Source organism: Cyphellophora europaea, assembly GCF_000365145.1.
Source record: "Cyphellophora europaea CBS 101466 unplaced genomic scaffold supercont1.1, whole genome shotgun sequence".
Classification (NCBI taxonomy): Eukaryota; Fungi; Ascomycota; class Eurotiomycetes; order Chaetothyriales; family Cyphellophoraceae; genus Cyphellophora; species Cyphellophora europaea.
In genome coordinates, this window is record NW_008481797.1 from 924819 (window position 1) to 935986 (window position 11168).

Here is an 11168-nt window from a genome sequence, read left to right on the forward strand (position 1 = left end):
GGGAGCCGTAGTCAATTGAAATAAAAGGAAGGAATGATCTTGCGCCATTCGGAGCCAATTCAATTCGCTTTGCACTTCATGGTAGTGCCCATTAGTCCATGATCAAGGATCCATCTGTGCGCCGTATGTCCAAGCATTTTCTTGAGGGTATAATGACAGTAAGCTTCATCAACGCCGTGAAGAATGGACGTCCTTTCCGCCCCTAAGTCAAAGCTCGAGATCCTATGCAGACATTTCACATTCGCATCCAATTGAAGCATTACCCGCTAATTCCACAACGAGTCCCTACTCGCCCGTCGTATCCAAAAAGTCGACACCATTCATGCCATTCTCAAAGTTGAAGGCATCATCGTTGGAGGTGTTGAGAAAGCTGTCAAAATCAAAGTTCTCCAAAACATCGGTATTTTCCAGAGTGCTGAAGTCGAGGTTGAAATTTTGATCGGTTGAACCAAAGTCGAACGAGGCGTTCTGCGACATGTCCGGTTGTTGCATCTGGTTTTGGTTGGGTGGCATCTGGGGAACAGGTGCAGGTGGCGGAGCTGCGTTCGCCGGGGCGGCTGCGGGTTGACCTTCGTTACCAATGTTAGTACTCGCATTGTCACCATGGGTTGAAGTCGAAGACTCACTGTCACCTGGAGCATTTGCCTGCGAATTCTTCTTGGTAGGCTTCTTCTTGTTGTTCGCAGCATTGCCCGTGGCTGCACCGTCATCCTTGCCCTTCTTGTTCTTGGGATTAGCTTTATTGGTTTGGGATGGCGTTGGTGGAGCATTGCCACCGCTCTGGGCTGGAGAGGAAGCTTGGCGGTTTGCATTGCCGGCTGGAGCTTGAGGAGGAGGCATTTCATTGCGTTGACCGGGAGTGCCCATCGGTTGCTGTCCACCCTGAGATGGCTGCTGAGCCATGGGCTGGCCGCCCTGGAATTGGGCACCCATTCGACCTTGCATATTCATCGATGTTGGTGGACGCATATTGGGCCCACCAGGTCCTGCCATGCCTTGCTTGTCGCCCATGAACATGGGGTTGAAACCATCACCAGGCATGGAGCCATTCATGAAGCCCATGGCCGCAGGTGATCGGCCCTGCATATTCTCGCCGGCAGATGGAGAGCCTGGCAGGCCACCAATCTGAGGTGTGCGCTTCATCTGATCAGCCGGGTTGGGCGAGGTACCACTCCTGCTTCCTGATGGTGACATCCCTGTACCACCCATCACACCTGGCATTGGAGCTCCGTCGCGCTGAACTTGGTTGTCTTGCTCTTGCCGGGCCATCATAAGTCTTTTCTTGTTCTGCTGCTCGAGCAGCATCAACTGCATTTGGTAGTCTTGAAGAGCGTGGTTGCCGCTTTGCGCCGCAGGGTTGCCTTGCATCTGACCTCCCATGCGGCCCGAGTTGTACATTTCCATGGCGGCATCGCTACCAAATTGGCTGACCATCATTGGCGAACCGGCATTATTCATCATATTCATGCCGCCGTTGGGTGCCATGCCGGGCTATGCGTGTTAGTCAACGTCATTAGGCTGAGTATGTTCGACAGCTTACCTGCATCGGGGCTTTCTGGCCCTGCATGCCCGCGTTGGGTCGGAATTGTGGATTCATATTCTGAGGGTTGAAGGCATTCTGGATCATCATACCCTGAGGCACACCTCCGGGCATGGGTCGGCCATTTGCCATCATGTTGCCGTTGAATTGTTGTTGTCCTTCTAGCCTAGGGCGTTTCGATGGAGATCCGCCGTTGTCACCTTCAGCAGGTGTGCCAGGACGACCGTTCATGTCGACATCGCCTCCTTCTCTTTGCATCTGTTGTTGCTGTTGCTGCTGCATCTGCTTCTGTTGCATCATGTTCTGCATCTGTTGAGGAGTCCTACATGCAGTTAGTCTCGATCGGGCGCGGATAAGACGTGGATTTTGACTGACATTCGCTTAGCCATCTCGGCAGGCATGGCACCACCATTGACCATGCCATTGCGCATGTTGGCCCGCATAGCGTACTGATTCGCGTTCATCATTCCGGGTCGCATCATCGTCTGGGAATTCTCTCGCATACGCTGCATGTTCTGGCAGTTGTTAGATCATGTTCCCCACGAAGCTTCGCAGTCGATTGAGTGGATGCGTGACCTCTCGATGCGATCTAGACCTGGGGTGAACGCAATTCCTTACCTGAGCGTGCATCAGATACTGCTGAGCTGGTCCAGCGCTTCCCTTTCGGGACGCATGATAGATGTCGAAGAAGATACCGAACCACTCGAGTAGGAAGCCAGTGCCTTGAGGCGAGCTGCTCGAGAAGGCAGGTCGAGGGAGATCGTCGGGGATATCCATCTTACTGTCAACATCCATGGCATCACCCTCGACGCCGTTGGCTTCGCCGTCCTTCCTCCGCCCGGGGCTCTGTTTAGTCGCAACTTGGATTTTAAATTTCTCCGGCTGCTGAGATAGGGTGCGGGCGACATCATGCATTCCAATCTTGAGGAAATATTCATAGATATAGGTGTTGAGCATTGCTCTTGTCTGGTCTGAGGGCATTGCCGATTGCGCGGGACTTCCATCCGGCATCATCATCATGCCGCCGCCAACGGGGCCACCTGCCGCCGCGGGATTTACACCGGCCATGCTCATGGTAAAATGGAGCGTGTAAGCGGCGTCGGATTATTGCTTTCGTTGTTCGTCTGAGGATAAAGTCGCAGTCGCCACGAACTGGCTTCGTGGTGTGATAGACAGCCTGACTAAAGAGGGTGCGGAGTCGGTCGCGCACGTACTTTGAGCTAAGACTTATAGGTGAACTCTCAGCATTGCGACGGGACAAGAGGACTCGAAATGTACAATCGGGCTGGATGACCGATGTAAAGAGACTGCGTGCGCAGCTAGAGCCACGCTCCTGCAGCAGCAACAGGAAGAGGGTTCTTGGATAAGGCAGGACCGAAGTAAGCAGTCGGGGGCTCGACCAGTGTCAAGACCAAAGTCAGGTGCGCCACAAAAGTGAATTATCGCACAAAGTAAGGTAAGACAGATCACAAGGGATAGTCCTTGCGCAAAAAGGATAGAGATGTGCTTGTATTTAGATTCGTGGATGGAATATGATCGAGTACGAGTGAAGGGACCGGTGTAAGTGAGGTCTGCGGCCTGGAAAAGAAGATGCGCAGGCTGGGCTTGGGTCGTCCCCAGCCGTGCTGCACAGCTGGTCGCCTTCTTTCCATCGCTGGCGCGACGGTCGCGCCTCCCGGTATGAGACTTGCGCATCAGAATCTGTCACGCTAGAGCCTTGGCACCCCTCAGATTTGAGCACCTCGCCTTTCCAGCATGCAATGAAATACCTCAACATCGCTAGAGCCTCGTGCTTTCTTGGACGCGGCAACGGCATTCAGCGCGTCCGCTAGCTTGACGAGCCATGACTGACCACTTCTACTGCCTTTGGTGATCTTGACATGTACTTTTTGCTACAGCTGCTCGAGATCAGGCGTGGTTTTCGTTCAGGGGCCAACATGGCACGTGACTGCCACAACCCCCTGAAACACGCCCCTTTCTGAGCTGCCAAACCTCGCCGGTGCAATTGAATTCATCACTCGTCGTCGGGAGGCATTTCATCTTCAATGTACCGTATCAGTGTTACCCGAATCTCTGTGGTGTCGTTGCCGCGAAGAACGTCACTGACAAACCGTGCCTCGATGGCCATTTGCACCTGTGAGTTATAAGTACTAGCCAGCAAAAGCATGAGCGTTTTCAGACCATCTCAAGTGCTCCTCGTAATACTCCACAGAGGATATTGGAAAACCAGAGCTCGTCCTGCGCTTTGCCATCGTCCGGCAGCTCAACGAAGTCGCATAGCGGATTCTCGTCGAATAGCAATGAAAACGACTTATTGTCCGCCGTCCAATTCGTCACCACGGGTGTGATATTGAGAAACATCTTGAAGCCAACCTTTGTAGCCATGAATTAACATGGAACTGATGGCACAGGCCTTAAACCTACCTTCGAGATCATGTCGGCCGTTTCCCTAAAGTTGCCACAACGAGGAATATTCGACTTGGACAGGAAATCCTCGATTAATCGCATCCCGATGTTGTAGCCCATCTTGTCAAGCTGTTGATTGACTTGGACATAGTCGAACTCGTAATCCCCACATAGCTGGGCGACAATGGTGCCATATGTGAGTGTAACTAGTTCGGCATTGACCTTGTCCACTCGAGTCCTGTGTGATGTTCAGAGACCGTCCTCGGACTTGAGATTAAGACTCACTTCCAGATACTGTACACGTTAGCCAGGGGAGGGGTGGGCATCAAGATTCAACACACTCTTCGCCAAGGCGCGCAGCCTTTTGCGTTGAAGTCATCGCCGCTCTATCCGAGACGATTTGGACAGAAGAATGCGGCTCGCCGAGTATGCTGTTCAAGAATCCATGTCGTTGGTGTGATGAGATGAAAGCAAGGCGTGGTGATGCGGCTCAACAGGTCAGCCCTACCGGCAGCCGGACTATCTTCGGGTTCAAGAAAAGTGGGTCCCTATGATTTGGATGCGGAGCGAAACTTCACTGAAAAAGACGCCCGCAATGTGGTCCAATTGTGCCAAATACCAGTGCCACGATCTCTGCCGTTACACCGATCAGTCATGATGCCTTCAATCAAGCGACAAGCCTCCGATAGCTTCAGTGGACCAAACCATTCCCTCGTGAAACGTCAAAAGTCCAACTCGGATCTGAAAGAGAATGGCGCTCTTGCAGTGACCTCGCAAGGAAAGGGGAAAGATGGCGCCCTCATACAGTTGGTAAGCCTTGCCTTGAAAGTATCTGCTGAATTGTCGGGGCTAAACTTTTGGATCAAGGTCGGCTGATATGACGGTGGTGTACAGGTTCCTAGAACAAGCGGCTTACAAGCCCCAATAATGGAGTTGACAGGCCATTCCGGTGAAGTCTTCGCCGTCAGATTTGACAAGAGTGGTCAGCATCTTGCTTCTGGCTCCATGGACCGGACTATTAGTAGGTTTCATCGCCGGATCCGATAGAGGTAGGCTGACTGATATAGTGCTTTGGAATACGTACGGTCAATGCGAGAATTACGGAGTTCTGACGGGTCATAAAGGCGCAATCCTCGATCTGCACTGGTCACGCGACTCACAAGTATTATATTCGGCGTCCGCCGACATGACAGCTGCCAGCTGGGATCTCGAATCCGGCCTGCGAATACGGCGACATGAGGGGCACGAGGAGGTTATCAATTCACTCGACGTAGCGCGAAGAGGAAATGAGATCCTGCTCACGGGAAGCGATGATGGCTGCATAGGAATATGGGACCCACGACAGAAAGCCGCCGTCGACTACATTGAGACCGGTTTTCCCATCACGGCAGTGGCGCTTGCAGAGCAAGGACACGAAATCTATTCCGGTGGCATTGATAACGACATTAAAGTGTGGGACGCCCGAAAAATGGAGGTGATTTATTTGTTGAAAGGTCATACTGACACGATCACATCACTCGCGGTATCCTCGGATTCGCAGACGCTCCTCTCCAATTCACACGACTCTACTGTACGGACGTGGGACATCAGGCCTTTCGCACCTGTTGACCGGGCGGTGCAAACCTACGATGGAGCCCCTGCAGGGTTTGAGAAGAATCTTATCAAAGCGAGCTGGTCACCCAAAGGTGATAAGATCTGCGCCGGTTCGGGGGACAGGACTGTTGTGGTTTGGGATACCCGTTCCGCCAAATTACTGTACAAGCTTCCAGGGCACAGAGGTACAGTCAACGATGTTCGCTTCTCGCCTGCTGGAGAGCCGATCATTGTGTCTGCTTCAACGGATCGGAATCTGGTGCTGGGGGAGTTGGGAAGGTGAGCACCGGGTGAGCACCGCAAAGTGGGCGGATCCAATGTCCCAGGACATGGGAGACCGCGTTCTCTGCAGGGTTAGGATACCAGAACAACGCGATACAGGCGCTGAAAGCGAGGCGGACATGACCGGGGTTAGGCAGGCACGAGGCAATCGCGCTAGTGAAACTCCACCTTGTTTCAGACGCGACCCCCCGCAGGGTCAATCTGCACTCGTGGCCACCCAATCTTTTGTTTGGTGGTCTTCGTGCATTTCATCTCTGGCGACAATTTGTCGTGTCTTCCGCACTACTCACATTGTGTCTCTCACATCCAACGATTTGCTGTTACGCAAAGTCTGCATCGTGAATATGCAAGCACGATCCCGAATATCAACTGAACTCGACGCGAAGATGGGTCAACATAGCTGGTATTTCTCTATCCCAATACACCATCAAGATCAGGCACTCGCCTCAATTTCTACTGCTTTTGCGTATCGTCGGTGCATTTTCATTCAAGCTGGACTTGTTCATTCTAATTCTTCTAATCTGTTCACTTCTTCACTACGAATACAGCCCCGGTCGGCTGACTCAATCTGATATGGTCAACCCACAGCCTGTATCCTCGGAATCCCATACGGAATCCCATACGCACGAGAGCAAGTCAACATTTGTCCCTCTGTTCCTTTCCAACCGATCGATCACGGAACAGGCTCATCCGCTAGAGGCTGAATTCGAGTACCTTGGACCAGCCCAGAGGACAGGAACCGACCTCTCTGTCCTGTCAGAAGCTTCAGCCATGCCTCAAGCACAAAGAACCCTCTTTGGGGAGCACCAGCCTTCCCATTCGGACGTTTCCTCGTCATTGTCATCGTCGACCAAGACTACCAAGCCTCGCTCCAAAGCAACCCACTCCAAAGCGAAAACACGCCAGTCTCCATCCCGTACAGCTTCGAGTCGTACAGTCTCAAGTTCACGCACCAAATCTTCCTCCCGCCCACGCCGCAAAGTAAGCTACACCGTGCGCCTCCGCGTGGCTGTCGAGTCCAAACTTCGCCTCACCATCGCCTTCGGCTTCGGCTCCTTCGCGTCCCTAATTATCTACATCGCCCTCCTCGTCACCCACACCTCGAGCGGCATTGCTTTTCATGCCTTATCTATTCTGCTTCTCATCTCTCTCCTGGGCGTGACCATCCACTCTCTCGTCCGTTTCCTTGCCCTAAACTCCGAGCTCAAAGCCCACCGTCAGCACCGTGCTGGCCTCAAGAAAACACCCTCTGCCCGTGGTTGGAACATATCTCGGCCTCTCCCGCAGTTTATTCAGTCGAGTACCCTCAACGAGAAATCTGAGTACATTGGCCAAGCCCACGGCGGCCACGAGAACGATGAATTTCCGGTCTTCGGTGGCGCAAACAACTACGGCACCGACTACAACCACAATCCCTTCGGCGACGAGCATGACATCGAAGCCCAGCCCGCCATGATGGAGCGTCTTGCCCACCCGCCCCCTGTGTACGGCAACACGCGCACGTCTGTCGTAAGTCTCTACACCTTCTGCTCTGTGCCTCTTGCCTTTTTGCCTGCCCTACCCTGTCCCTATTCGTTCGGTCCCCGGCCGCCCCCCTGTCTCTTTTGCCCTACGTCGCGCCTATGGCCTTCAGCGGCCGACTTTCGTAGCCAAACATGCAATTCCCCCCTTCTTTACCCCCAATTTCCCCCATATTCCTATCGGCCTTATTAACACCAACATTAGCGTCTGTCCATCAATCCGGCCTCCCCAACCTACGCCCAGCATCCCGGCGTCCACCCCGATCCCAATATCACCGCCCCCGCGCCCACTCTTGCCCCCGGCATGGTCGGCTGGCATCCTGCGTCTTTCCGCTCCGAAGGCGGCATCACCGCTGTATTGGAGCGGCGGCGGAGGGAAGTGGAGGAGCGGCTGGGTGGCGGCGGAGAGGTATTGGGCAACAGGAGGTATGAGCCTCAGCCTGCGGGTGGTATGATTTAAGACGTCGCAAAGGCAAGGACGTTTGAGCGGACAGCAAGCCGAACTGCACTAGGGACCTGGAGACAATGGCCCGTGGCAGGTTCTTAGTCGCTGTGAGCGTTACTCCTGGATTGCAGGCGGCTCCGCTGATGAGAACATTTTCTTCGTTCCCCATCTAGCTTATTCTATTTGGAGCTGGAGTTCCTGATGTCGATACTGCAATCGTTGTGTCTCGGTGACTGAGCTCTAGCTAGAAATGTTGTGTTGGTGGAGCCATCCTTGTTTCCGCGCGCATATCCTCTCACTTCAATCGCGTGTCTTCCCGATAAAGCACCTGGCCGTTCACCCTGCCATCCTCGCCGCCGTTCTTTGCCAAGTCTCCAGTCAATGTCAAAAACGCCGCCTGCTGAAAGATCCGAGCAGTGTTATTGGCCAATGAGAGCATCTTCATCGCAAGCTAGGCAACCTGTGCCTTTCTTTAGGTTTCCTCCTTGGTCTCCTTCTTCTGCGCGCCGCTGCTCTTTCGGAATCTCTTGCCCTTTTGCTCCCGCTTGAGAGCCTGCATAATGGGGCGGTCAGCATCTTCCACCATCTTGCGTATCTGCTTTCGCAACCTGAGCTCATGTGCGGGCAATGACTCAGCGTTCTGGTGACTCTTCTTTGCGAGAGCAATACTGTTACAGTCTCGGGTGATGCGATCGACAATAACTTGCAGCGTACCAGTTAGCGAGTTCACGGAAGCATGCAGCAGCAGTTCGACTTCACCATGGACCGCTTCGGTGGCACTACGGTACATAGTTCCCCTCACTGTTGTGACGTGATCAGCCATGGCCTCTTTCATGCGCTGGAAAGTGCCTTTTTGCCGATGGTGCGGCACACTCTGTGTAGCCTGTAGCCATGTGCTTGCTGATGGTCTCACGGAAGGTGCAGTTCATCTCGCGCTGTTGGACTGCTATGGTCTCCTTGATGCCATTGACTGTGAGCAAGAGCTTGTGTCTGTGGTTTGCGGCTTGATGTCGCGCATTTGGATCTCTGCATTGGTCACACCGTTTTGGTTGGCTTTGGCTTTGAAGGCGTTGTGTAACTTCGTGAGTAGCTGGACACAGTCACTATTATGCCGACTTAGCGCCGTAGGAATGGTGTCGCCGAACGCACACTCCCAAGATTGCGCAATGCCGAAGGTCATAGGAGTCGTCATGTCTTCGATGAAGTCGTAGTTGATGCGTCTGCTGCTTGTGTGGAGACCGCCCTTTCGCACAGTAGCTCGGTATGTCTGGCAGTTCATCGTTTCCCACTTTTGTGACGTTGATATGACCTGAGATACCTTGCCATCGGTTTGCGACGGTGCTTTGCCGTCACTACATGTTCACAAGACCATAGCTCAAATGATATCCCACTTGTCTGCAACCATTCTGGTAGCCAAATCTCGTGCTCATCCGCTGATCTTCCATGAGTCTGAGCCACGAGTTGTAAAGTCTTGGCACATTGTGTTCAGGGGTCGAAGCCTCGCTATCACGTGATCCGCCCGCAATGGCTGGGTCACCGTGCCTGTAGAAGGTCAGTCACAGGTGGTGCATCACTCCAACGATCTCAATAGATCGAGAACAGTCGGGATGAGTGGTGACTGTCAGTTCCGTCTTTCATAGACTCCCACTGTTCCCAAATAGGAAAGGTATGTACCATAGACTTATAAGTACCTCCTTCGTTCCTGCTACCATTTGACCGTTCATACCATCTCACACCTCTCGCGTGCCATTCGGAGATAGCCTGACGAGTAGCAGCAGTCACACTACCGCCACTACCCCGGACAGGTCTACTAGCCGTTGCGGATCAAACCGACTGACCTCAAATCTGTGAGTCCACTAATGGATCGTCATTCGAGACCATTGGAGGGCCTGTTCGTCATTCCTGATCCGCCTTCGGATCGTACAACATCTATAGACACAGCTGTTGCTTCCACATCACCCGGGGACGATGCTACATAGGTTGCAAAAAGGCCGGTCGGCGACAGCCCAGAACTTTTCCGATTGTTATTGATCTCCTATCCCAATTTGACGCCACAGGAATCTCTCCATGTTTCTTATGAGCTGAGAAGACAGATTCGTTGTCTCACACCCTCTCTCGAGTTCCAAGATTTGACCAACGCATCGAGCGTGCTTGCAAGTCTGAATGAACCCCAAAACCGGTCCTTCGCGCGGGAAACTACAATCGCAGTCATCGGCAAGATGGGTGTGGGTAAGAGCTCGGCAATCAATGCCATCCTCGGTCACTCGGAGCTAGATACAACCGTCCAGACTAGGGCTAGAACGTCCGTGATCACAGAGTTCAGATACAACCATGATCCTACTTGCCCCTTCAAGGCAGAAATCGAGGCAAAATCCGCGGACGAGGTGAACGTGGTGTTGAAGACGTTGCTCGCGGACTTGCTCTATTTCGAAAGCATCCCTCTCCATGAACGCTTGCTCGAGAGCGAGGCTAAAAAGCCGTCGCGGTCTGCGCAATAACTTCTACACGTGATCTATCTGCCCAACACTGGAACTCAGCACTCTTCCAACTTCTCTTACGGATGATGAGATATCCGGCTGTGTCAAGGGTCTGATGACGGATGAGGCTCTCCTTCATTATATGGGGAAGACTGTCCTGACAGGTAATGAGAATGTCCAACTGTTCTCGAAGAGTGTCCGATCTTTCATCAAGTCGCAGGGTTGGCCACTGATCTGAGTTGTTCGGATCTAGGTTCGTGCACAGGCATTGTCCACCGGCGCTGTTCTGGTTGATCTTCCCGGTCTGCAAGCCTCTATCATCGCTAGATCGGAGTTGGCAGAATCGTATCGAAAGAAGGCTAAGAGTCTGGCTGTTTATCAACATAGTTCGCGGTCTGCAAGAGAAACCCTTCGACCGATGTGTTCGACGACATCGTAACAAGTCAACTCATCATGGACGGGAAGCTCAATGATTTGGCTGTTGAATCAGCTTCGAGGCCATGTCAAACAACGTTTCGACGATATGCTCAAGCAATCCAAGGGCGCTTTGCGCTTCGAAGTCGAAAAAATCCTCGAGGAAGCCTGTGCAGCGTACAACGGCATCAACAAACTGGCGAGGAGTCGATCAGACCCGACACCCGATGAGCCCAAAAAAATCATGAGGATGCTGAAATGGCAGTTGCAACAGGCGATTGATGCACCACCGACGTACTATAACGACGACAGGGAAGAGGACCGGCAGAGAACGCTTGAGAGGATGGATCATCTGGTTATGATGATCAACGACTGAGATGTTATCGGTGTCGGGAATGACATATGTCGAACACGGAAGTTAGTACAGCGACATGGCCAACGGCGTAAAGCAGAGCCTGCGATGACACGGTTGCAGCTTGAGCAACGCACAG

General features: G+C 52.9%; 6 protein-coding genes across 6 annotated transcripts; 3 read left to right on the forward strand and 3 right to left on the reverse strand.

The window, feature by feature from the left end:
* Positions 1 to 285: 285 nt before the first annotated feature.
* Positions 286 to 2608, reverse strand: HMPREF1541_00324 (uncharacterized protein; the record flags this gene model as incomplete). The annotated part of the gene is made up of 4 exons (XM_008712630.1): positions 286 to 1491; positions 1541 to 1862; positions 1916 to 2055; positions 2159 to 2608. 4 exons carry the CDS (start codon positions 2606 to 2608, stop codon positions 286 to 288), a joined length of 2118 nt encoding a protein of 705 aa, XP_008710852.1.
* A 946-nt stretch (positions 2609 to 3554) lies between these two features.
* HMPREF1541_00325 (uncharacterized protein) lies at positions 3555 to 4325 on the reverse strand (the record flags this gene model as incomplete). Its single annotated transcript, XM_008712631.1, has 5 exons — positions 3555 to 3674; positions 3722 to 3913; positions 3965 to 4184; positions 4232 to 4240; positions 4288 to 4325. The coding sequence occupies 5 exons, from the start codon at positions 4323 to 4325 to the stop codon at positions 3555 to 3557; spliced, it is 579 nt and encodes a 192-aa protein (XP_008710853.1).
* A 278-nt stretch (positions 4326 to 4603) lies between these two features.
* On the forward strand, positions 4604 to 5822 carry HMPREF1541_00326 (uncharacterized protein; the record flags this gene model as incomplete). The annotated part of the gene is made up of 3 exons (XM_008712632.1): positions 4604 to 4756; positions 4841 to 4967; positions 5014 to 5822. The coding sequence occupies 3 exons, from the start codon at positions 4604 to 4606 to the stop codon at positions 5820 to 5822; spliced, it is 1089 nt and encodes a 362-aa protein (XP_008710854.1).
* Positions 5823 to 6394: 572 nt separating this feature from the next.
* Positions 6395 to 7801, forward strand: HMPREF1541_00327 (uncharacterized protein; the record flags this gene model as incomplete). Its single annotated transcript, XM_008712633.1, has 2 exons — positions 6395 to 7330; positions 7547 to 7801. The coding sequence occupies 2 exons, from the start codon at positions 6395 to 6397 to the stop codon at positions 7799 to 7801; spliced, it is 1191 nt and encodes a 396-aa protein (XP_008710855.1).
* A 457-nt stretch (positions 7802 to 8258) lies between these two features.
* HMPREF1541_00328 (uncharacterized protein) lies at positions 8259 to 8609 on the reverse strand (the record flags this gene model as incomplete). The annotated part of the gene is made up of 1 exon (XM_008712634.1): positions 8259 to 8609. The coding sequence occupies one exon, from the start codon at positions 8607 to 8609 to the stop codon at positions 8259 to 8261; it is 351 nt and encodes a 116-aa protein (XP_008710856.1).
* A 1396-nt stretch (positions 8610 to 10005) lies between these two features.
* Positions 10006 to 10284, forward strand: HMPREF1541_00329 (uncharacterized protein; the record flags this gene model as incomplete). The annotated part of the gene is made up of 1 exon (XM_008712635.1): positions 10006 to 10284. The coding sequence occupies one exon, from the start codon at positions 10006 to 10008 to the stop codon at positions 10282 to 10284; it is 279 nt and encodes a 92-aa protein (XP_008710857.1).
* Between the last annotated feature and the right edge of the window lie 884 nt (positions 10285 to 11168).